This window comes from Carcharhinus amblyrhynchos, chromosome 16, assembly GCF_965287045.1.
Source record: "Carcharhinus amblyrhynchos chromosome 16, sCarAmb.v2.hapA, whole genome shotgun sequence".
Classification (NCBI taxonomy): Eukaryota; Metazoa; Chordata; class Chondrichthyes; order Carcharhiniformes; family Carcharhinidae; genus Carcharhinus; species Carcharhinus amblyrhynchos.
In genome coordinates this window covers 14,892,842-14,919,872 of record NC_137339.1, presented here as the reverse complement: position 1 = coordinate 14,919,872, position 27,031 = coordinate 14,892,842, and the positions used below count along the sequence as shown (strand labels likewise).

At 43.9% G+C, this 27,031-nt stretch overlaps 1 protein-coding gene across 3 annotated transcripts in view; it reads left to right on the top strand.

Moving 5' to 3' along the window:
• Window positions 1-434: 434 nt before the first annotated feature.
• Window positions 435-27,031, top strand: part of lama5 (laminin, alpha 5) — a 283,499-nt gene continuing 256,902 nt past the window's right edge. For all 3 annotated transcript variants that reach the window (XM_080204748.1, XM_080204749.1, XM_080204747.1), the window contains exons 1-2: window positions 435-815; window positions 6,027-6,176. In XM_080204748.1, the coding sequence (XP_080060874.1) occupies window positions 555-815; window positions 6,027-6,176 (411 nt within the window). In that variant the 5' untranslated portion in view covers window positions 435-554. The remainder of the gene's footprint in view (window positions 816-6,026; window positions 6,177-27,031) is intronic.

Here is a 27,031-nt window from a genome sequence, read left to right as displayed (position 1 = left end):
CCGTATCTGCACGGGTTTCCTCCCAGTCTGAAAGATGTGATGGTTAGGTGCATTGGTGAGGCTAAATTCTCCCTCAGTGTACCCGAACAGTCGCCAGAGTGTGGCAGCATGAGGAATTTCACAGTAACTTCATTGCAGTGTGAATGTAAGCCTACTTATGACACTAATAAATAAACTTTAAACTGTACAGACAAAGCATTCCGTTCATAGAGAAGGAAAGGAGGGTGTAAAATGTAGTGTTACAGTGAGAGCAAGGGTGTGGAGAAAGATCAACTTAATAAGAGGTAGGTCCATTCAAAAGTCGTGTGTGTTTGAAGCAACGCCCTCCTGTTTGCAATCCAAGGTACAAATCTCCATTGTGATTGTGGGCGAGAGAGGAGGGTGATTGATGCATCATCAGTTGATTAGGTAGCCCTGCCTGTTTGGAGCTGGGCTTCTTTTCTGGGAGTTGTGTGTTCGCGACTCGCTCACTTCCAGCAGTAACAAGCTAAAGCAGCAGCAATGATAATGCAGGAGGGCGCAGGCAGGATTCACTGAGCAACGCTCTGGGAAACATGGCGAGGGACACTGGAGTCGCCACACTCCTCCTGAACGTCTGCTACCTCCTGAGGCTGGTGTGGGCGCAGGAGGTGATCACCTCTGGTTACGGAGTGAACGGCTTCAGCTTGCACCCGCCTTATTTTAACTTAGCGGAGGGGACGAAGATCACAGCCACGGCCACTTGCGGAGAGGATGAGACGGGGAGGCCGGTGGAGGATCTGTACTGTAAACTGGTCGGTGGTCCGGTATCCGGCGATCCCAGCCAAACTATCCAGGTATTACAGTCTGGCACATATACACATGTTGATTCTAAGTTAGATCTGGCACACACACATATGGTCAGATCTGACACACACACACACATGTTAGTTTTAAGTTAGATCTGACACACACACATGTTAGTTTTAAGTTAGATCTGGCACACACACATATGTTAGTTTGTAGTTAGATCTCCTTTGCTTATTTCAAAGCATGATTAGATAAAGTGGGTTTTGCAAAATTTACACAGGCATTTAAATCCTGTTACGTGTGTTTTGCATATTTACCAAAGTTCAGATATTATTCTCTTTAAAGGTTACTTGATTGACCGCAAACAGCCACATGTTAAACTCTTGATGGGGCGGGGAACCTGATCTGATCGAAGGTGCGCTGGCAATTTAAACCTCCCCCAGTTTAAAAACCCCAGAACAATGCAGTGCAGGTTACAGAATCCACTTGCTCGCTGCAGTTTAAAATCCCAATACATTGAGTGTCTGATTTAATATCCATTGTTTTTTTTTCAGAGCCACACTGTGGTGAGACAGGATATGATCTGGGCATTACTGTAGCAAACTCATTTCAGCCCCCTTTTTAAAAATGATATATATAAACTAAATTTGCTTTAACTGATTAGAATTGTTAGCAGGGACAATCCACAAGTGCTCATGAAAGCTGGAAGATGGTTCTTTTCATGTAGCCAACAAGTAAACGAACTCAAATTTAACTTAGGGACAAATTAAGAGGGGCAGCCCCCAAAAAAGGAAGGGGGGAACGGCCCAAACAGAAACCAAAGTCCAAAGGAAACTTAAAACATTAAATCAGAAAGCTGGAAGATAGCTCTCGTATTTTCTTTAACGCACTCGTTTTGGAAGGGGGAGGAGATACAGGAGTGCAGTTTCACTCTCAGAACCAGAGCTCTCCGCTTTGCATTTGATCCATCAAAATGCGGCAATGCGGCTATTCGGCCCATTGTCTCTGTGCTGTCTCCCCCCCCCACCCTGTAGAGGGTGAAATCTTTCTTGATCCATCCAAAATTAACATCAGACATCAACATCAGTTCCCCCTCCCCTCCCACCTCTCCATCTCCAGCGGTCATCATTTTATTTCTCTTCTCTCCCCCCGGAATGTTATCAAGTCTCTTCCCACCTCCCCCAACAATTTCTGCTCCCACTGGAGTCGGAATGTTGAGCCATTGCCTTATTTAGGCTGCTGCTGGATTTCATTGAAGATGTGGCCACCGGAGGAATTCTCCTGCCACTCGGAACACAAGAACTCCAGGAAAACCCCAGGGTCTGTGTTCCACACCGCCGCCCCCATATCCCAGCTTGTTGGAGAGTTAGTCTTTAAGCCCTTTGGCTATTGTGGTCACGGTTTATAGATCTGGTAATGTGCTTCTTTTCAACTACATTACCACTGGTATTAAAACCAAATGGTCCCATGGGCGAAGTTTTAAAGAAAACGTTGACTTTTTTTAATGTCAAAATGTATCATTTAATTATTTTGCAAACTGGATTTAACAGAGAATGAGGAAAGGCAGTCTGACCACACAGTCTTTTAAAATTTGATTTATTGTTGTCACATGTATTAGTGTACAGTGAAAGTATTGTTTCTTGTGCACTTGAGGTGGCACAGTGGTTAGCACTGATGCCTCACAGTGCCAAGGACCTGGGTTTGATCCCCAGCTAGGTTCACTGTCAGTGTGGAGTCTGCACATTCTCCCCATGTCTGCGTGGGTTTCCTCCAGGTGCTCTGGTTTCCTCCCACAGTCCAAAGATGTGCAGGTTAGGTGAATTGGCCGCGCTAAATTCTCCCTCACTGTGCCCGAACAGGCGCTGGAGTGTGGGCGACTAGGAGATTTTCACAGTAACTTGATTGCAGTGAGAATGTAAGCCTACATGTGACTAATAAATAAACTTTACAACTTTACTGTACAGACAAAGCATACCCATCGTAGAGAAGGAAAGAAGGTGCAGAGTGTAGTGAAGGTGCATAGCTAGGGAAAGATCAATTTAATACGAGAAGAACCTGGGATTTGCAAAAGAAAATCTTATTTGAGCTAATGCCATTGTTACTGTCCTCCTTTAAAATGCAGTTGAGTTGTGAACCATTCCCGTGCCTGATATCACGAGTGTACTACTTAACACGAGCCTTGCTTTAACTCCTGCCATGCATGGGAGACTTTCCTTTGTAACGAAATGGGAAATTTGAATCACTGATGTCAGGAGGTTTTAAAGGATAAAACTCCACTGTTGCGCTGCTTCAGTGATGCATTAAAATATGCAGTGAGTATTAACTTCACTATTGTCTCCAGATCCCTTTTGAGAGAGCTACAGTGTAGCTGCATTAATGAAGGCTGTGCCTTTTAATGATCTGAATCGTTCCTCAAACAATATCTTGCATCTGTCGGGGAGTTCAGCAGTGAAATGTTCCTCAGTGATGTCTTCAGTGATTAAATGAATTTGAAACATGATCCTTGAGTTCTGGTGAGACTATGTAGTAGTCACGATGTGACGATGCCGGCGTTGGACTGGGGTAAGCACAATAAGAAGTCTCACAACACCAGGCTAAAGTCCAACAGGTTTATTTGGTAGCAAACGCCACTAGCTTTCGGGACCCTGTCCCTTCGTCAAGTGAGTGGGGAGAACTCCCCATTCACCTGACGAAGGGGCTGACCCCCAAAAGCTAGTGCCATTCCCCATTCACCTGACGAAGGGGCAGAGCCCCAAAAGCTAGTGGCATTTGCTACCAAATAAACCTGTTGGACTTTAACCTGATGTTGTGAGATTTCTTACTGACAGACTCAGTAAATCATAAAGTGGCAAGGGAGATCTCTTGTGAAACATTCCAGAAAGCCCATGTATCTCACACGTGGGTGCCAAGTGAGGATATCATCAAAAGGAAACTTGATTCAATTATCTCTATGATTTTATTGAAATGTATTGACAGTTTCACAAAGAATGGCACTGAAAAATGGAAGACCTGAAGACACTCAATTCTTCAAACACATCCCTAGACTGTAATTTAAAAGTACCTCAACTAAAACATGAACACTTGTGGTGTGAGTGTGGAAGGTTTTCTCAAGAAGGAGTTGGTGTCGGATGGTATGAGTGACAGGAAGGAGGTTGGCATGATTAGCGCCTGGCAGGCTCATTGCATGAGAAGGTTGCAGAGAGAAGAGGGTGGGCAAGTCGGCAATTGCTGCTCATAAATCCGAAACAGATGTTTTCAGGGCTGTTTGCATAAGATTGTTTGGGAGTAAGCAAGTAATTTGAGAAGCAAATGCAGAAAGAGCCAGTCATTGTTGATCTGCTGTCAAATTCTGAATCAGTCATGGCAGATGGGGCAAATGAAGGTTGGTAAGATTGGCCCCCAGCAGGTTCACTGGGCAGTAAGATCAGCAAGAGGGGAGGATTGTGCAGTTGGAGTTACTGTTCATTCTACGCTGCTTCAGTGACGCTTTGGAGGATGTCAAATGGCAGCCTAACCCAACCCATCATTATTCCTCTCTCTTCCTACCTTCCTGCTAAGATCTCTGTGTCCTTCTTGGCTAAGTCCACAGCTACAATCCAGGTGCCTGGTGCTGTGAGGCAGCAGTGCTAACCACTGTGCCACCGTGCTGCCCCATTCATCTGCATGTCATGGCTGCAATTCAAATCGGCAATGTAACTTCTAACCTGCAACATTAGAGAACGACTGTATAAAGAGAGTGGCAATTACCACATTTATTTTCTTTAACAAACCTTCCATACAGCTGGACCTGAGCTGCAAACTAATGGCAGTGTGAATCCTGCGATGACTTGCAAGAGACTGTAATGCCAGATTAATTTTCACAATGTATAGCCACATGGAGCCATCGTGCTTTGGCGAGGGCATCAAGGAATTTGAAGTGTCACTGAAGAACGTGAAACCTTATGTACACATTAGATTGGCTTTTGAATCACTCCTCAGTGCAGAACTGAATGGTGTCAGCAATGTAAAAGAAGAACAGGAAAAAATTGATAGTACAGCAGTTATTAATTTTAGAGACTATTTTGCTGCAGCTCATTTACATCCCTCTAAATGGCCATTCTTCATGGGTAAACCTGGATAACAGGGAGTAAATTTCCTGGGGCTATCTTATCTCTGAGGTTATTTGGATGTTGGAAAACTGTGAGCACCTTCTCAATTGTATTCCACTTGTTCTTCAACGGGTATTGTGGCAGAGTGCGCACGAGTTTCTGATGTACTCTATTAGTGAGGGAGGTTTCTGCCACTGACACATTCACGGAAAATTTATGCCTTAATGTCAATAGGTTGTACTCCTGCTGAGCTGAGCCTAATCCTGTTCACCCCAAAATTCTCTCACAAACTTTTCCCAGGTGGCATCACTGAATTTTTTTTAGGAAGGGAATCCTGACTGATGTATTTATGTCCTTCCTACTTGAGGACTGAGGGGGTGATTTGGGATATCCTCGCTACTGTCCAGGCTGAAACCATTGCAGATCAAAACTGGGACCTTTGTGTTTCCTAAGGTTCAGTATCACAGCTGGCAATGCATTCAGTCATGGATTATTTAGGAAGTCAACTCAGACAAACATAGGGGAGCTAGTGGCACTGTGGTATTTGCACTAGCGCAGTGATCTGGAGATTCAGATTCGAATCCAGTGGCACTGTTGCCTCACAGTGCCAGGGACCTGTGTTCGATGCCCGCTTGGGTCATCTCTGTGTAGAGTCTGCACATTCTCCCCATGTCTGCCTGAGTTTCCCCCAGGCGTTCTGATTTCTTCTCACAGTCTGAAAGATGTGCTGGTTAGATACATTGGCCATGCTAAATTCTCCCTCAGTGTATCCAAACAGGCACCGGAGTGTGGCGACTAGGGGATTTTCACAGTAACTTCATTGCAGCGTTAATGTAAATCGACCTGTGAAACTAATAAATAAAGTTAAAATTGTCCCGACTTGAGTAATAACTGCCCCGATATCTCTTTCAGTGTAAGTGTACAGAAAATACTAGGATTAATGTATCTGTTTCTACCACAGGATAAACCTTGGACTATTTTACATGTTTAAAGATTTTTATACAAGAAACTAATTATCAACATCAGAAGTCATCATGCCACCTGATATCAAAGTGGTCATTGACAAATGAGACTGATTTAGAAAGTTGATAAGTTTGCATTATTAAGGGTTTTGGTGACAGACAAGTGTTGTTTTATAAGCTTACTTACCCTGTTATTTTCTTTTAATAGGGTCAGTATTGTGATATTTGCAAGGCAGAGAGTAACAAAGCACATCCAAGCACCAACGCCATTGATGGGACTGAACGATGGTGGCAGAGTCCTCCTCTGTCTCGTGGCCTGGAATATAATGAAGTCAATGTTACACTCGATCTTGGACAGGTAGGTTTACAGTGCAGTGAGTTGTTCCAGTGTAATGAATGTGACTGTCAATTTAAAGGCTTTGACCCATTTGTCCACCAGTGATCCAGTAAGTTCACCCCATGAATGGTGTGTCAAACATATAGAGAAGGACCCAGGCCTGATTCTAGGCAGCGTCGAGTTACTGTAACTGAGGTGGGAGTGGTGGTCCTGTAACCTCAGCATCTCTGGATTAGCAGATGTGCAAAATTGGAGCAGGGGCAGGCCATTTGGCCCCTCGAGTGTGTGCCACAATTCAATTCTGATTGTGTTTCGAATTCCACAGTCCCTTCAACCTCCCCCAATAACCTTAGATTCTTGTTTGGCATGGGAATCAATTTACCTCCGCCTTAAAAATATTCAATGATCCTGCTTCCTGGAAGTGAGACTTTGTCATGGTTCCAGCTTCTGGTAGCTATCTGTGACAGTTTGCTTGTGTGGGTGGGCTTGTTGGCTGAAGAGAGGACCGAGCTCTGGTGTGATATCTTCACAGTCGGTTTTGAATAGCCTCATGGTAACGTTGATGCTTATATGTTAAGAACGACCATTTGAGCAAAGTCCTGGAAGATGACAAGGAGTTAGCGCTGTCAGGAATAGAGGAGGAGGAGGAGGAGAATGTTAAGAAATACTGAGAAGCCAACTAGCCTAATGCTTTGGCTGGATGCTTGCTGATACTGTTCACTCTTGATACCTGGTATTGGCTCATTACGTCACTGTGTGTTGCCAGGCAAATAACATGAGATCTGGCCATTCCACCTCATTCAATAATAGCCTCACTCCGTTTCTAAATCTAATTGAACTGTTTCAGTGATGAAATTGAAGCCTGAATACGATTGCGGCTGATGTGTTTATGCCAATGCCTGGTACATCCATACCATTATCCTCGCTCTGCTGTTAACCCATTTAAAATAAGTCGATATTTCCATTAAATATGTCAGTGAGGGCCTTTTCCTCTTATTCATTCTTGGGATGTGGGCATCGTTGGCATGGCCAGCACTCATCACTCATCCCTATTTGGGAATGTGATGGTGAGTCACCACTTACGGGCAAAGCAGTGGCACAGTGATTAGAACTCACAGTACCAGGACCTGGGTTCGATTCTCGGCTTGGGTCATTCTCTGTGCGGAGTCTGCACGTTCTTCCTGTGGCTGCATGGCTTTTCTCCCACAGTCTGAAAGACGTGCTGGTTAGCTGCATTGACCATGCTAAATTCTCCCACAACCCACCCGAACAGGTGCTGGAGTGTGGCAACTAGGGAATTTTCACAGTAACTTCGCCGCAGTGTTAATGTCAGCCGACTTGTGACACTAATAATAAATGAACAAACCGCTGCAGTCCATGTGTTGAAGATGCTCCCATACTGCTGTTTCATGATTTTTGACCCAGCGCTGATCCTCAAATCAGGGTGTTTGTGACTTGGATAAGAACGTGTTAATGTTTTACGTGATGGCATTACTCCCATTAAATTTTGGGATTCAAAGAGTTAAAAATGAAGGGCGCTGAGGCCATTCTAGTTAAGGTCAGTTTCTGAAATTCAAGCTTGTTTAACATTTCCGCGGATCTGACAACTGAGTTTCAGTGATGTAACCGAGGGATTATCAATTCAATCGCCTTTGTGCAGTCAGAGCAGCACGTAGCCAGGAGTGTGTTTGTTCTGAATCCTCATGTCAATAAAATTAGGTCTGTTTCAATTCGGCAGATAGGCTCTAGTGTGTTTCCATTGTGTCGATGATTAAAAGTAACCTACAGGATCTCTGCACATTCAGTGACGGCCTCTTAATATTTACCGTCTATTATTTAGATGCTCAAACCTGGGCAGTGCTGACTCTAGCTCGTTTCACTGGATGTAGTTGTATTTAATTTGGCCCATCTTTTTGATGAATCTGTGTATATTTCCTTAAGGTGTACATTTTATACCTCATTACAAGCAGCTGGCAATGGCAGAGACGTGGTAGTGAATGGTTGCTCTTCAGGTTGGAGGAAGGTATATGGTCAGGTTCCTCAAGAGTCAGTACTGCGTCCACTGCTTTTCTTGATAAACTAAACCTGAGTATACCATAACCCCATTAAATGTAGGAGCAGAATTAGGCTGTTCAGCCCATCAAGTCTGCTCCACCATTCAATCAAGGCTGACTTGATTCTCATCCCCATTCTCCTGCCTTCTCCCCGTAACCATTGATCCCCTTATTGATCAAGAACCTATCCAAGTCTGTCTTAAAAACACTCTGCGGCAATGAGTTCCAGAGATTCACCACCCTCTGGCTGAAGAAATTCCTCCTCATTTCAGTTTTAAGGTAGCATCCCTTCATTCTGAGGTTGGCCAGTGCAAGTCACAATTTTTAAATTTGGTGGTCATGCAAACTTGTGTGAACTGAGAGGAGAATTATGATTGCCTGTGTCCGCAAAGACTATCTATGTGGTAGCTGAAATTTAATGCAGAGAAGTGCAAAGTGATATATTTTGTCAGGAAGAATGAGGAGAGGAGATGTAAAGGATACAACCTAAAGGTGACCAATAAGAGAGAGATCTGGGAGTGTTCATGCACAAAGCATTCGAGGTGGTAGCTTGAGAAAGTGGTTAAGAAGGCAAAACACACTGGATCCTCGACTATAGTGGCAAAAAGTATAAAAGCAAGGAAGTTACAATGAACCTTTATAAAATGTTCGTTCAAGCTCAGCATTATGTCAATTTTTGGGCAACACCCTCAGAAAGGACATAGTTATTAGAGAGAGAAGAGAGAAGATTCAGTAGAGTGGTTCTAAAGTTGAGGGACTTCAGTTATATGGATACCTTGGAAAATTTGGAGTTATTCTAAGAGAAGGTGGAAAGGGGATTTGATAAATTATAAAGTTCACAATTGAGGCATCTAGACAGAGTAGCTAAAAAAAACTGTACCCCCCATGGCAGAGGGTTAACAACCAGAAGATCTAGATTTAAGATAAATGGCAAAAGAACCATCATCAACTTGCTGTACAAAGAACAATTTTTGTACAGTGAGTGGTTAGGGTCTGGGATACACTGTTTGATAATGTAGCGAGAACCAGATTCTGTTATGGCTTTCGAAAGGGGATTGATACCTGAAAATAAATAAATCACTGGGCAATGGGTAAAGGACAGGAGTGCGAGACTCGCTGAGTTGCTCTCGCAGAGAGCGGATACAAACACAAAAGAGGCTGATGTCCTTCTTCTGTGCTGTAACAGTTCCACGGCTCCACGTGACGCGTGATGAATACCAGCCCCATTCAATGGCACGGTTTGGTGAGTTTTACAATTGCCAGTGCTGACAAACTATCAATCTGACATCACATTACAGCGCAGTGATCGAAGAGAATCAGGAACTGACAGGCGAAAGATATGGATGTGCTGCAGAAAAATAAGGATGACATGCAGCTCAGAACTGGGGTAATCTTAAAGTGGATGAGTAACTACAATCTGCTGTGCCTTTGCAGAATATATATGCAGCACTTGTAACAGTGAACACCCAATATTGAAATCGTATTCCTCGCTTTTTATGATAATACTCTGCAATTCAACAAGGGCACAGTATAAGACTGAGCATTTTAAGTTAACACAGACATTATAATAAACTGCTGCCCCAAAAATGGTTTACCTTACTTCAATGTGGATCTTGTAAAATGCCTAGATCTTACCTCTTTATCCCATCTCTTGTGTTTCTAGAATTATTCCTCCAAAATTCCTATTAATGCTATTGGGCTCTATTCTTGCTGAAATGGGGCTTGTGCAGCTGGCTGTCAGTTGGATGTTTTGGCAAGGGTTCAATATTGTTCAGCCTTACAGTCCATTGTATCCTATAAACATAGAGTCATAGAGGTATACAGCACAGAAAATGGCCCTTTGGCCCGTCAATCTGCACCAGTCAAAGACAAACCACCCAACTATTCTAATCCCATTTTCTAACACTCGGTCCATAGCCTTGTTTGCCTTGGCATTGCAAGTGCACATTTAAATACTTAAATGTTAAGACGACCTTTGCCTCCACCAGGCTCTCAGGCAGTGAGTTCCAGACTCACACCACACTCTGGGTGGAAAGGATTTTTCCTCACATCCCTTCTAATCTGCCTGCCCCTTACCTTACATCTGTACCCCCAGTTATTGATCCCTCCACCAAAGGGAAAAATTTCTTCCTGTCTACTCTATCTATGCCCCTCATAATTTTCTACATCTCAATCATGTCCCCCCCGCCCCTTAGTCCCTTCTACTTCTAGGAAAACAACCCCAGTTTATCCAATCTACTGATCGTAGCCCCTCCAGTCACTCAGCAAACCTCTTCTCGCACTAGCAACATCCTTTTCCGAGGCTAAAGAAATAAAATATTCTTGCTACCTCTGACCCTTCTGTGATTGTGGGCTGCACTTATTAAAATGATGGCATAGAATTATTTTTGTAGACAGTAACCCAACTGTTTGCATTACTATACCAGTAGTGTTTAATTGACTGAATCTACCATTCTAGCAGAGTGTTAGTTGTCAAAAGAAATGGTGTCTTTGCATCAGTGCTCAGAAACAATCTGGAGTCTGTCTTTGTTGCACCATTTTTCCTTCAGTGGCATTGCTGGAATGCAAGGTAGACAGAAGAATAACGCTTTCACTTGAACTGAATGTCTCAAGATGTTTTACAGCCAATCTGTTATGGGTATAGTATTCCAATTCTGGCACCCTCAGGATTGACACCATGCTGGACTTCGGGTATTCCCAGATTTTGGAGGTTCAGTCTGACCTTTCAGAAGCTTTGAATGAAGGAGCACTCCCAAGTGCCCGATCACCCTTCCTGCGTAGTGCCATGGATGTCGGTAGTGCCTCTGAGGCTGGGGGAGCCAAATCGCATTCTCTTAAAGTTTATTTATTATTAGAGGTAGGCTTACATTAACACTGCACTGAAGTTACTACAAAAATCCCCTAGTCACCACACTCCGGCAGCTGTTCGTGCACACTGAAGGAGAATTTCATATTGCCAATGCACCTAACCAGCACGTCTTTCAGACTGTGGGAGGAAGCTGGTGGAAACCCACACAGACATGGGGACAACGTGCAGACTCCACATAGACAGTGATCCAAGCTGGGAATCGAACCTGGGTCTCTGGCGCTGTGAGGCAACAGTGTCGCCCTACCTTGGCCTTATCACACATTTCTCTCACCCCCATCATCTACTCACGTACACAGGCAGAAAAGTACCAACACCAAGGAAAGATTCTCCTGGAAGATTGGGGGGATGATTCTGCTGTACAACAGGAATAGAAAAGTGTAGGCTCCTCTTTCTGAGAGAGATCATCTGGATGCAGCAGAAGTGAGGCAAGAGGATGGGAAATAGAGTGGAAAGATGATTAATAATACAGAGCCTGAACCTAAAAGCTGGAACTAGATCAGCAGACTATTTCAAAATGTCTAGTTTTTGGCTAGCTGGATATAGGGTATTATCCTCGTAGTCATAGTTGTGATACAGGAAAGGTGGCAGCCACTAGTGAACTCCCATCATTGATAATTGCATCTGATGATTACAAGATAATCAAATTTTTGTGACGTTGTTTGAGGAGTACATTTTGACCAGGACTATGGGGAGAGCTCCCTTGCTTTTCTTCATATTCTTTAGTGATGTGTGACTTTACATGTTCCCCCCTGAAAGGGTGGATGTGGCCTTAGTTAAATATCTCCAAAAGCTGGCATCTCTGACAGTGCTGCACTTCCTCAGCACTGTGCTGGAGTGACAGTGGTGATGTTTGTGCTCAGGTCTTTCGTTGGGACTTGGATGAAAGCCTGCTACCAATTGAGCCAGAGCTGAATCTGGATGTAGAACTAATGGTTCATAAAAATACAAATGAAGGGTTTGTCGCATGAGAAATGGTTGAGGAGTTTGAGTCTATATTCGGAGTTTAGAAAGATGAGGGGGGATCTAATTGAATACAGAATACTGAGAGGCTTGGATAGCGTGGATGTGGAAAGGATGTTTCCACTAGTGGGAGAGACTAGAACTCGAGGGCCCAACTTCAGAATGAAGGGACGCTCCTTTAAAGCAGAAATGAGGATGAATTTCTTCAGCCAGAGGGTGGTGAATCTGTGGAACTCACTGCCATTGAGGGCTGTGGAGGCCAGGTCATTGAGTGTCTTTAAGACAGAGATATGTTCCTGATCATTAAGGGAAGCAAGGGTTATGGTAAGAAGGCAGGAGAACGGGGATGTGAATCATATCAGCCATGATTGAATAGCAGAGCAAACTCAATGGGCCGAGTGACCTAATTCTGTGCCTATATCTCATGGTCTTACTTTAAGGATAGGTGTTGCTTCTTTGACAAAAATGAAATGCTACTACTGAGTATGCTGTCAATCTCTCTCGTGCAAAGGCCAACTTGTTGCTGCATAATATCTCCAAGCAGATTCTTCAACATGAGCATGCCAAGGAAACTGCTTCAGTAATGTAGAGGAGGCATTAATCTATCAGGTTTATTGTGGAATGGAATCCTGCAATGTCAACTAAGTAATGAGGACACCTGAATAATGGGTTGAGCGGGGAATAAATGGATGACAGGAGGAAGAGTGGTATGGTCTTATTGCACTGCCTTAACCCGAGGACAGCTCTGGTATGTTAATCTCCAAAGGCTTTGTGAATGTCAAGGCCTTCAAATCCCACTCTGTCCCCACCCCATCCCCCACCCCTCCCCCATTCTGTATCTGCAGTGAGAACAAAACTTTCTTGCCACTTTCTCCTCTTTAACTTTTAATCATAAAATTAGTAGATCAGATTAAAAAAAAAATTATTTCTTCTTGTCATCAAAGTGATTTGTATGTTGTGGGGAATGGAAGCTGGCCTTAAAAGGTCAACATTTCTTTTGTACAGTGTTCAGTCTCTAGATGAGGGGTTCTCAATGTTTGGGATGTTGTACAATCAGCTGGAGGTATGTGTTGACTCTCAGTGGAAGAGAAGCTAAAAAACGTAACCACAGTTTACCTTTTAATGTGTCTGCTGTCTGGTGCTAAAGTGGCTCTGTATAATTACTGCACACATTGCGTGCATTCCTTGAATGCCAACCAAGTAATCCATTTAGAAAGTTTAAATTCACAGCCTCTGGTCAATTTGAAAGGACTTCTGCTTTTCCAAACTTGTGGGTAATTAATCTTATTTCAGTGGAATATGCCTGAGTAATGGTCACAAGTGTAACATTGATGATAGTATTTTCGCTGGTTAAGGATGTATCATTTAGAATGATTGAACCTGTCCGTAACTGAAATTCAGCCAGTCGGATGTCCACTTGTGCCAAACATGAAGTATCATTACTTGTTCAAGGAAAAATGACACAACATTATGTGAACTTGTTAATGCATAATTATGCCAAGGCATTTAATAGATGCCGAAGAGTGACCAAAGATCCAGAAGAGGTGACAAAAAGAAGATGGAAAGGATGGGTTTTGAGAGAGACTTTTTTTAAATGAGAAAGGAATGAAGAGAAGAGTTTTTAAAGAGGGAGGTCTGGACAGTGGGGGATGCAGAGAGCAGATGGGCTACCAGCGCTGCATTGATGCCCAAGAGGCTAAATTTGGAAGACCAGCCGGGGCTTTGGGGCTGGAAGAGGCTGGGTGGGGGTGGTGCAATGGAAGGATTTGTAAACCCAAGTGTGGGTCTGTGAATGACATGTTGGTCAGTGGGTTTCAAGTGATGGGTGAGCAAAAAAATGGAAGGTGGGGAAATGTATCTACCCACTCAACAAAACTAGTTTCAATGTAATGTGTTACACCCCTCCCCTGCCCTCCCTCCCCCCCAAAAATGGCTCGCTGTTGGCCACCAGTGGGACCTTCAGGCGTTTTGTCAGGGGAACCCACCGTGTGAAATCATCCTCAATGAGACTGGAAAATCCCACTGATCAGAAGGACAGAAAATCCCACTCATACTTTTTGTTTTCTTTCTTCATATTTTTCCGATTTTTTTTTTTCTCCTTTTGCTTTGGCTTTTGTCTTCTCCTCTTGTTAACTTGAAGTTGGAAGGCAACTTGAGTCTTATGATGTTTGAGCAATGTCACCTTTTAGCTTAATTGTGTCGGTAGGGTAGTGTGGGAGGAGAACTCTTTCTCTGATTCTCTATTTTTCCTGCTTCTAGCCTAACCTCGTGCCTTCTCTGATGATTTTGCTCCAATTTGGGAGTGCCCATGTGCAGACCGGCGCTGTGTAGGGTTTTATTTGATACTGGTCACATCACCCAGCATAACGTCCTTGCTTCTCTGCAGAGTAGAGTGGTGGCATCTAAAGTTTAAAGTTTATTTATAGGCTTACATTTACACTGCAATAAAGCCATTGTGAAAACCCTGTAGTTGCCACACTCTGGTACCTGTTTTGGTACACCAAGGGAGAATTTAGCATGGCCAAAGCACCCAACCAGCGCATCTTTCAGGAGGAAGTTGGAGCATCCGGAGGAAACCAGCGCAGACATGGGGAGAATGAGGGAGAACGTGGGCTCTCTTGAGCCCACCTGGGTGTAGACAAGTCCTTGGTCAGTTTTCATCTCTGAAAGATGACACCTCACTCCCTCAGTGTTGTACTGGTATGTCAGTGTAGATGCTGTGTTCCTCAAGAGCTCTAATACCCATCAGAATTAACCTAAAGAGAGCAACTAAATCTAAACAGTGTTCAATGGAAATGTTTGCAGATGAGTCACTGCTTAGGAATCCACAGTTCTGCTACTACAGCTATGGTGCTATACGTTACATGTCCAAAATACTAATGGCATAAGTGACACTTCCCATGTCAGTTTTGTATGGTATGTGTCAATTTACTATCCCGCAGCCTGTAAAATAACAGTTCAGTCCTTAGACTGGGTCAATTCAAAAGTTCCACAAATCTAAAACTAAAGTGTATGTAGGAAACCACATAATTATCATGGCAACATTGAAATTATTTTAAAGGAAGTGGTCATTTTGGCCCATTTTATGCCAGCGTTCACTCTTCATTGCAATCAATTTGGAATTGAAATGTTGAATGAACTCTGAATTAATCGCAGTTGAGGTTCCTGAAATTTCACCAAGCTTAAAATTATGTCGCGAAAACCTCTAATTCTCTAAATGTTCCTGCTGGTTTGTTGAACGTGCTTCCCCCCCCCACAGAGGATGTCTGAATGATGATGATGATGATGATGATGGGAGACTGGTATTCATTCATGACAGGGCCCTCGAGCTCTTTTGGCACCAGCAAAAGAATGTTATGCAACTAACGTGAAGACCCATTGAAGTGGCTGAACCAAAGGCTGAGAGGAGACACGTTACAAGCCTTTAAAATGATGCAAAGTAACAATAACGTTAAATTAAGCAATGTATTTAGCTTAAACCATGACCACACAACTCCCAAAAAAAACTCCCAAACTTGGAGCGAGGTTAGAGATGAGAAAATGTTTTATTTTCCCCCCATGGGCATTTTCAAATTTCTGTAATATGTGTGCCATTTGTATGGCCACACTTGCAGCACTATTGCTAGTAGCCTTGAGAAAGTGGGACCTTTACCTTGTCCTGTGGTGATCCACTGCGATGATGTTCCCAGGGCGCTGTTGGATGTTAGACTTAGGATGGGGTATAATTTGGAGCTAATGGTGAGCCGGTGACATTATAGACTGTTCGTGGCGTTACATTAGCAATGGGCATGTGAAAATAGTGCTCCGACATGGCGTGTTAGTCTTCCAACACCTTTTATGACGCATGGAATTTTTAAAGGGAGGATGGGGGGAAGAGGAGCAGCAACTTGCATGCTCCCAGTAAGTTTGCTGTTAAGATCATTGAAGAGCTTGTTAATGGCCTGGGGAGGACCAGAATCATATTCTTAAAGGTAAGAATGGGAAAAGCGAATGGTGTGTTTATGCACAGCCATAATTCTCCCTCATCCAACGCCCATACATTCGTACTTCCAACAGGAATCATTGAGTACAACCGTGGGGTTGGAACCCTGTGCAGTTTTTTCAATTGAGACCAGTTGCACTGACCTGGATTAGTTGAAGTCCAGGGTCTAAATTTTGCATTGCCTTGGGGAAACTGATACTAGGACCTGCTCATAGACACACATTCAGCCAGGCCGCTCAGCTCCTGACCTCACTAGAACCTTGGCTCAAATATGTTCGAAAGAGCTGAACTCCAGAGGTGAGGTGAGAGTGAGTGTCCTTGACGTCAAGGCAGCATTTAACTAAGTGTGGCATCCAGGAGCTCCAGCAAAGCTGGAGTCAGTGGAAATCAGGGAAAGGCTCTCCACTGGTTGGAGTTGCATCCGACACAAAGGTTGTGATTCTTGATCAATCATCTTAGTTTCAGGACATCACTGCAAAAGTTCCTCAGGGTAGTCTTCAAGCCCAATCATCAGCTGCTTCATCAATTACCTGCCTTCCATCATGAGGTTAGAAGTGGGGATGTTATTTGAAGATTGCACAATGGTCAACACCATTTGCAACTCCTCAGATACTGAGGCAATCCATATCCAAATACAGGAAGATCTGGACAGTACTCAAGCTTAGGGTGGCAAGTCACAAGCAACGTTCGCACCATCCAAGTGCCAGGCAATGACCATCTCGATCTAGAGATAATCTAACCATTGCCCCTACACAATCAATGGTATTTCCATTGTGGAATTCCCTGCTGTCCACATCTGGAGGTTACCACAGACCAGAAACTGAACTGAACTATCCATATAATACTGTGGCGACAAGAGCATGTCAGAGGCTAAGAATCCTGCAGAGATGGACTCATCTTCCGACTTCCCAAAGCCTTTCTACTATCTACAAAGTACAAGTCAGGTGTGTGTCGAAATACTCCCCATTCATTTGGATGAGAGCAGCTCCAACAACCTTCAAGAAGCACAACACCATCCAAGCCAAAGCAGCTGCCTGATTGGTACCATATTCACTCCCTCCTTCATCAACACCCAGTCACAGCAGTGCGTACCATCTACAAGATGCACTTCAGGAGCTCACCCAGGCTCCTTGGGCAGTGCCTTCCAAATCTATGACACTACCATCTAGAAGGACCAGAGCAGCATATGATATTGGCATGTCATATGACACACCACCATTTGGAAGTTCCCTTTCAAGCCACTTACTTTACTGACTTGGAAATGTATTGCTGTTCCTTCACTGTCACTGGATCAAAATCCTGGAACTCTCTCCCTAATAGCACTGAGTGTACCTACAGTTTAGAGACTGCAGCTGTTCAAGAAGGCAGCTCAACATCAACTTCTCCAGGGCAACTGGGGATGAAGAATAAATGCTGGTCTAGCCAGCAATGCCCACATCCCACAAATGTGTAAAAAAAATTGGAGAGGGAGGGCGGGTGTTCCCAAGCCTGCAGTTACTGGAAACATGGCCATTCATGCAATCTTGACAGAGGCGACCTCAAAATTTGCTGCCTCTGTGCTCACTGTCCCATTTTAGGATGGTGGGAGGACTCTCGATGCTGTGGCCCACTCGGAGGACCATCAGCATTGGCATCTCAGCAACCCCGTTGGAGGGAGATAGCTGTTGCTGAGATAGGTCAGGACTGCAAGCGCGCAAAGATGCCCTCAGATTCCCTGCCCGTCCTTGAGAAACATTCCCAGCAGCAGGAATGTGTTGGCGAGCCATTCAGCCTAGGAATCCAATGTCACATGTGGTATAGAGAAAAATTATGTCACCATGTTCCATTGCTTCAGTTATTTGTTTAGCAGGAAGTCCTTGGAATGTAAGATAATAATTCTCTTTGATTCCTAGTTTTGCTGTTTGTTTATAGTTCCAGTTGAAAATGATCGACGCGGGCGTCACATTGGGTTCGGGTGCGTGTTGGTACCTGCAATTCTGTGCATGCGGACTATGTTTGATCTGAGCTGTATTGTTTAATTGGCGTACCTTGTGCAGCACTGCAACCTTGTTCACATGCTAGCTATATCAGCAACATTTAGACACAAAAATCCTGCCCACCCTTTCAATGAGGCTATGTCGTACAGTGTATAGGAAGTGAGAATACAGAAACTATAATAAATAATCCTCCAAGCTTTTTGATGAACGAGGTGATTTTAACTCTTATCTTGTGGTGGTAACTGATCTTGCAGTAGGGCAGGTAAGATGAATCAGGATTGCAAGCTTCTTGTGAGCTGGCCCAGAATTCATAGCAGAGTCAAGGAGCCGTCTTTGGCTCAATGATAGCACTTTTATCCCTCACTCAAAAAAAACACAAGTGCATTATTGGTGCTGTCACTCGAGTGCTGGAAGGAGGGAATGCTGCAGTGTCAGAGATGCTGCTTTTTGGATAAAATGTTAAAACTAAGATTGAACATCCATCTTGTTCAGATCCATGGGATTACTTCAGGAACAGTGGGGTGATGTCCTGATTAACACCTTCCCTGGTGAGCAACACCACTAAATCTATGTATTTAACATATAACATCTATTCCAATGCTGTGGGCAGATTGCTGCATTTACTATCCAGTGATTACACTTCAGATATTCTTTGGAATCTCTCAAAAATTGAAAAGGTGACATTGGGTGAGATATTTATATAAATGAAGATTATTTCAGTTATTCATCAGCAGGCACGGTGATCAGCACTGCTGCCTCTCAGCGCCAGGGACCCAGGTTTGATTCCCAGCTTAGGTCACTGTCTGTGCGGACTCTGCACATTCTCCCCATGTCTGCGTGCGTTTCCTCCCACAGTCTAAAGATGTGCGGCTTACATGGATTGGTCATTCTAAATTGCCCCTTAGTGTCAGGGAGACTATTGAGGTAAATACGTGGGGTTACGGGGATAGGGACTGGTGGGAATTGTTATTGGTGCAGACTCGATGGGCCAAAAGGCCTCCTTCTGCCCTGTAGGGATTCTGATATCTACAGCTCATAGAATCCCTACAGAAGGAGGCCATTCAGTCCATCAAGTCTGCTCCAAATCTCTGATGGAGTATCCTACACAGGCCTCTCCCCCCCCCACCCCCCGCACTATCCCGGTAACCCCACACATATACCATAGCTAAGCCATCTAGCCTCCACATCTTGGGGCATTGAGAGGCAATTTAGCATGGTCAATCCACCTAACCTGCACATCTTTGGAAGTGGGAGGAAACGAGAGCTCCCAGAGGGAGCACACGGAGAGAACATGCAAACTCCACACAGTCACTCAAGGCTGGAATTGAACCCGGGTCCCTGGCACTGTGCGGCAGCAGGGCTAAACATTGTGCCAAAAATGGATAGATGCTTTGTTAAATATGGAGCTTGGCATTTATTGCGGCTGTGAAAAAGTCTTTATAATTTTTCTTACTTTCGCTAAAACCCAGTGAGAGATCCTTCGCTGTTTACTCCTTTGAACGGTAAACTTAATGCTGGAAAACAGCTCAGTGATAATTCGGTTATAGAACATAGAAAAACTACAGCACGAACAGGCCCTTCGGCCCACAAGATGCACTGATCATATCCCTACCTAGGAGGCTTACTTATAACCCTCAATCCTATTAAGTCCCATGTACTCATCCAGAAGTCTCTGAAAAGACCCAATTGAATTTGCCTCCACCACCACTGACGGCAGCCGATTCCACTCACCCACCACCCTCAGTGAAAAACTTATCCCTGACATCTCCTCTGTACCTACTCCTCAACACCTTAAACCTGTGTCCTCTCGTAGCAACCATTTCAGCCCTGGGAAAAGGCCTCTGAGAATCCAATGCAAAACAGTCTTCGGTTCACACTTCAGTTTTATATTTTTCCCTGATTTCCAGCATCCAGAGTACTTTGCGTTTTACTTGCCCTTTATTCCTCGCGTGCTCAGAGAGAGTCAGTAACATTGAAGCCAGCTCGAACCTAATCTCCTTTTCTATACACAATTTATCCCCGGAGTCTCGTTAATTTGTTTTAAAAACTATCAACCTTTCAGTGAAGTTTCCTGTTTAATAAAAAATGTTGGTACATTGAGCTTTATTAGTCAATTGCGTCTTCCATTGGATGAATGGGAACTGAATCCACAGCACTCCAGGGAATGGGAGCTCTGTTAAGAAACAAAATCTTGGCTTAGAATCAATGTGCTGGAAGTACTCAGCAGGCCAGGTAGCATCTGCAGAGGAAGTTACTACTTCAGGTCCATAACCTATCATCAGAATTGGAACATGTTAGAGATTTAGCGGGTTTTAAACAAGTTCAGAGGCAAGGAGAGGGGTAGAAGGAGCCCAAATAAACATTGAATTATAGAAAACAACAAAGGTGAAAGAGAAAAGAGAGAGACAGAGAGAGACAGACAGACAGAGAGAGAGAAGGATAATGTTGGGATGGGGAACATGAGTTCACGTGGGGAGAGGGGAGAATGTGGGATTGCAGAGGATGTGAGTGTTTGGAACAAGCAGCCAGAGATGGTAGTAGAGGCGGGTACAATTTTGCCTTTTAAAAAGCATTTTGATAGTTACATGGGTAAGTTGGGTATAGAGGGATATGGGCCAAGTGTGGGCAATTGGGACTAGCTTAGTGGCTAAAAAAAGGGCGTCATGGACAAGTTGGGCCGAAGGGCCTGTTTCCATGCTGTAAACCTCTATGACTGTATGAAAGTGGAGAAATGGTGGTTTTGTGACTGGATCAGTAATCCCGAGGCCTAGGCTAATGGCAGCTGGTGGAATTTAAATTCAATTAATTAACCTGGGATGTAAAACTTAGTATTGGTGATAACGACAACTCGTAATCTGCCATCCTGATCTGTGTACATGTGACTCCAGATCCACAGCAATGTGGCTGACTCCTAACTGCTTTTGGAAATGGTCGCGCATGTCACTGAGTTTCCACATAGGGCAATTGGAAATGGGCAACAAATGCTGGCATTGCCAGAGATGCCATCTTCCCGTGAAAGAATGCAAAAGAGGCAAACAGATATCACGTGGGGGCAAAGAGCAGAACTTTAAGGTAGTGTTCCTAGAAGAGAAGTGACAATGATTTAAGTTGGTTTATATTAGCCCTACTTGTAGGATGCAGTGGTAAGGCTTTCAAATTATTACATTCTGTTTGCTCAACGTTGCTGTACTTCTCATTAAATGGGCAGGATTTTCCGATCTCGTCCGCACTATTGCCAGTGTGAATGGAGAACTTGGTGCTCAACCAAAACTCAACTCACTGCAGCAGGTCTGGAGAATCCCAGTCTTGGTTGAGTTTGGAGGTTTCCGCCGTATTATTTCCAAAAAGCGCACATTTCTAGACTCCAAATGTATAATGGACTGTAGTTGCTGATTAGGGACCAAAAAAGGGATTTACCCATGGGGACAAGGTCATGGCTGAGGTGTTAAGTGAATACTTTGAATCTATCTTTACCTAGGAAGCAGATGTTCCCCAGGCCACGGTGACAGAGGAGGAAACTCTGTCACTAGAAGGGTTCAGAATTGATAAGGCAGAGGAATCGGATAAACTGTCGGTAATTATAAGTTGACGAGGCACCAGGGCTGGATGAAATGCATCCAAGGATATTGAAGGAAGTGAGAATTGAAATTGTGGGGATGCTGACCATAATCTTCCAGTCTCCCTTAGCCTTGGGAGATGACAGGGGACTGGAGAACTGCTGACGGGACGCCTTAATTCAACAAAGGTTTGAAGTATAAGCCCACCAATTACAAGGCAGTCTACTTAACTTCAGTGGTGGGGGAGCTTTTAGAAACCATTATTCAGGCTGTATGCATCGTAATAGTTCTGGCATGCAGAATGGGCAGTGCATTTCTTGCGTGATGCAGTTTTTAGCGAATAAACCCATAGAGCCAGCCCTTAATGTGCATTTCTCCAAAAAAGACCTAAAAAGTCTTATCTATCTGGTGAGTGCCTTGGGGAAGAGTTTCTCCTGATGAAGTGGGCAGAACGGGTGGTATCTTGTCAACTGCCCAGTATTCATTTTCTGTTTTAATTTTGGCATTTCTGGGGTGGTAAGGCGGCACAGTGGTTAGCACTGCTGCCTGACAGCATCAGGGACCCGGGTTCAATTCCCGGCTTGGGTCACTGTCTGTGTGTAGTTTGCACATTCTCCCCGTCTCTGCATGGGTTTTCCCCGGGTGCTCCAATTTCCTTCCACAGTCTGAAAGGCAGGTTGGTTAGGGGCACTGACCCAAACAGAAGTGTGGCAACTAGGGGAATTTCACAGTAACTTCATTGCAATGTTCTTGGAAGCCTTACTTGTGACTAATAAATAAACTTTAACTTTACTTGAGCCAAATTTGTAACTCCTCCTCTTGACATTTCCTAGAATTGTAGAATAGAATCATAGAATCCCTTCAGTGCAGAAGGAGGCCTTTTGGCCCATTGAGTCTGCGCTGACCACAATCCCACCCAGGTCCTATTCCACATTAACGCTTCTGTTCCACTGACACTAGGGTCAATTTAGCATGACCAATCAATCTAACCTGCACATCTTTAGATGATCCATTAGCCATGCAAGTATAACAAATCAGTGGAAAATTGGTTAAAATACGTTTTCCTGTTTTGAGACCAGTTGAAGTTCTCAATGCCAAACCTAATCAGTTTTTATAATTGTAGGACATCTTAACTGGTATGATTGCAGTGTAGCACTTTTGAACCATTCTGCCATCAGGTGCTTGTATAATCTCCACTATCATTTGGGTTTGGTGTTATCCATTTCTAGTTAAGCTTGTTCCAGGAAATCCTCAGCGCTTGGAATGTTGAATATCTTTGTGACTTACACAAATATTGACTGCAGTTGGGGGTTGCAGTGGTAAACTGTTGACCCATGGGTCACGGAAGTGACCTCGAGTGTGTTCTAATCACCCTGAGGCAATATTGCACATTTGAGGTCACTTTGGTAACCCCAGAGGCGATAGTTTATCTTGTATTCCACAACTGCAGTCAATATTTGTTTCCCTGTTCTTTGATTCTCGCGTATGTTCTAGATGCTTAGTCTTGAGTTATCGATCTGGTCTTGTGCCTGGGAGGGAAATGATGTCCGTTAATGACCGACAGTGTTAAGGAGTGGAAAATAATAATATTGCATTTATGTAACACTTTTCATTGCTTCAGAGCCAGTGGTTTACATTGGAATCATAATCAGGGTTTTGTAGTCAGATATTTGCAGCATACACCAAGTTCCCGGGAAATAAATGAGGCAAATTATCAGGTAATCTATTTTGGTAGTGTTGATTGAAATGTGAATGTTGGTCAAGATAATGGAAGAATATCCCACTCTTTTTGAATATTCCCATTGGATCTTTGGCATCCATTTGAGTAGACAAACAAGGCTTTGGCCCAGGCATGTTATGCAAAAGACAACAGCCGGGATTTACTTCCCCCCCCTCCCCAACCCCTCACTGTGCCGGCTTTTCCAGCAATGGAGGTGGCTCATCGTTGGCCGCCAGTGGGATGTTCTGGTCCCACCAACGTCAATGGCCATTTGCGTTACTCGCCTGGCGCTCTACTAAGGAACCTGTTGCCATTGACAGGACCAGAACATTCCACCATGGGGGAAAGCTGGAAGATCCCTTCCTGCATTCTTGATGATGCTAATTGCCACTGAAATGCCAACCTAGATTTGGCAATGTGTTGGCATGGGGCTTGAATCCATTGTGTTCTGACTCAAGAGGTACCACTGAATCAGAACTGATTCTTTGGGTTCGAGTGTTTCACAGTCAGCTGCAGGGAAAGGAGGTTGTGTAAAGTGACCGACTGATTCATCTTGTTCACTTTGTATTCCCCTTATCTCACCCTGCAACTGATTTTTGTTTTGGTCACATATGTGATTGACCTGGGCCAGGTTTGATTAAAAAATGCAGAGTACCTAAGGCACGTTCAAGGTTCAAGTTAAAGCAAAGTTTATTTATTAGTCACAAGAAGGCTTACGTTAATACTGCAATGAAGTTACTGTGGAATTCCCCTAGTCGCCCCAGTCTGACGTCTATTCGGATCAATGCACCTAACCAGCACATCTTTCAGGCTGAGAAAGGAAATCGGAGCACGCAGAGGAAACCCATGCAGACATGGGAGGAATGTGCAAACTCCAAACCAACAGTGACCCAAGCCAGGAATCAAACCCAGGTTCCTGGTACTGTGAGGCAGCAGTGCTAACCATTGTGTCACCGTGTTCACGAGGGAATCCTGGAGTTCTGCGAGTGAGGAGGGTGACACAGAGGAGAATCCTGTTTATTATATTCTCTGATTCTGAGGTCATCAAATTTTGTCGATTAAAATTTTAGAATCTAAGGTATTAACACAGCATTTTTAGTTTTTTCTGCATTACGTTGGGAGCTGGCGCAGTCTTTGTGAAATTAAGACAAGGTTCTTAGTGTGTTAATATTTACAGATGACTCCTCCATGTTTAGGCACAACTGGGTCAAAGTATGAAGTTGCCAGAAATGGCAACCTCCCACCTTTGGTTTGATTTATTATTGTCACATGTATTATCATACAGTGAAAAGAATTGTTTCTTGCACACTACGTAGACAAAACATACCATTCATAGAGAAGGAAAGGAGAGGGCGCAGAATGTAGTACTACAATCATAGCAAGGGTGTAGAAAAAGATCAACTTAAGGTAGTCCATTAAAAAGTTTGATGGCAGCAGGGAAGAAGCTATAGTTGAGTTGGTTAATACACGTTCTCAGACTTTTGTACCTTTTTCCCGATGGAAGAACGTGGAAGAGAGTATTCCGGGGTGCGTGGGTCCTTGATTATGCTGACTGCTTTTCCAAAACAGCAGGAAGTGTAGATAGGGACCTCTTAAACAAAACCATTTAAAAATTTCGACTAGTGCACAGTACAAAATCTGTCATGACATCAAAAGGATCTTGGTTTTAACTTGTGGTGTAAATGGCCTGAGGTCTGTGCTGCTAACTGTTTGAAGGCGATGTACACAACTGGTTTTAGCATCTGTAAGTTGGAGAAAGCATGGCACGTTACTGGAAACGGCTGTTAATTTATAATGTTTCTGTTTGCTGCCCTCAAAATTCACCCTCCTCGATGTTTACACTTGCTTTGTTTGTTGGGAGAAAATCCCCTCATGAGCATGCAGATTTCCTCAGCACGTAATCAGTGAATCAGAGACCAAAAATATTTCTGAGTTCAGTTTAAGTGACCTGCACTGTTCTGGGAAATATTTGTGACGGAGGTATTGAAAATTGATGTGATGAATCAATCAACAATTCTTTACAGTTTGTCGATGCAGATTTTTTGTTTTGATGAATAGTTGCATTGACAGCACATTTTCATAAGGATGAGAATCCTAAAGTTGAAATGCTGAGTCCCAAGCTCTGGAAATCTCTCCCTGAATCTCTCCACCTCCTTTTCCTTCTCTGAAATCGTTTTGTAAAACCCAACTCTTTGACCACCCTTTGATTCAGTGAACACTTCTGGAGAGAAGAGTACTCCAGCCCAAAAAAAGAGGGTTGCCTACGTTCAGGCGCCACACAAATGCACGTTGTGGTTGTTGATTAAGTTGAAACATGGGCAGCAGGGAATCACAGTGAAAATGTTTCCAATCAAGTTCTGGTGTGTTTCACATTTTGAATCTATTTCTGTATTACGTAGTTATTAAATAAAAGAAAGAGATTGCAAATGTTGGCATTCTGAAATTAATAACAGAAAGTGCTGAAATAGACAACATGCCAGTCAGTGTCTGTAACGAATAAAGGCAGACTGTGACTTTTTGGGTCTGTACCCTTAATCAGAACTCATGAAACACAAGAATCTGTCTTTGCCGTTCAGGGGCTGCATGCGGGCAACATGGTTAGCACTGCTGCCTCACAGCGCCAGGGTCCCGGGTTCGATTCCCAGCTTGGGTCACTGTCTGTGCAAAGTCTGCATGCTCTCCTCGTATCTGCGTGATTTTCCTTTAGGGTGCTCCAGTTTCCGAAGGATGTGCTGGTTAGGTGCACTGGCCATACTAAATTCTCCCAGAGTATGGTGGCTAGAGGATTTTCACAGTAACTTCATTGCAGTGTTAATGTAAATCTACTTGAGACAATAAATACAGTTTAAAACTTTAGATGCTGGTTGACCTGCTCTATATTATAGAATCATAGAACCTCTTCAATGAAGAAGGAGGCTATTTGGCCCATCGAGTCCGCACTGACCACAATCTCATCCAGTCCCCATTCCTGTAACCTCAATATTTACCCTGCTAATCCCTCTGACGCTAAGGTCAATTTAGCATAGCCAGTCAACCTGACCCGCACATCTTTGGACTATGGGAGGAAACCGGAGCACTCGGAGGAGACCCAAACGGAGATGAGGAGAACGTGCAGACTTGGGTCAGACAGTGACCCAAGGCCAGAATTAAACCCACGTCCCTGGCACTGCGAGGCAGCAACGCTAACACTGTGCCACCATGCCGCCCAGTATTTTCCAACATGTATCCAGCATTTTCTGTTTAGCCTGTCAAAGGGCTGGATCAGTAGCACTCAAAAGATGTGGATCGGTTTACTGACTTAAAGCGTATAAATTACTCCTTTAAATACCCAAGTATTTGGTGAGGCAGAGACTCGCCAAGTAAAGCAAAGCACTGTGATGCGATGGCACTGAAGGGAGTGCTTTAACTGTATGGCGCTCACCCTTTGAACTGTTCATCAAATAGGAGTTAGTGTTTGCAGAGCACACAGTGTGTGTGGACTCTTCTGCTTCATTTGTGAAACTGATATTATGATCTAGTGACCGGTGCTGAAGATGTGAATCAGCCCCAAGTTTTATTTTCTTTAATGTTAAACTCTGTCTCCAGCAGGATTTTGATGCTCTTTTCCCCTTCTGGCTTACCGTAGGTGCTGAACTTTAACCCACCAGGTTGGTTTTCTGAATGAATTCCCCTCTCCTTCTGGATTTTACCGATTTTTGGCTACATCTGGGCAAGGGTGGCCAAATTACTTCCTGCCAGCCAATTGCAAACGGCTGTCA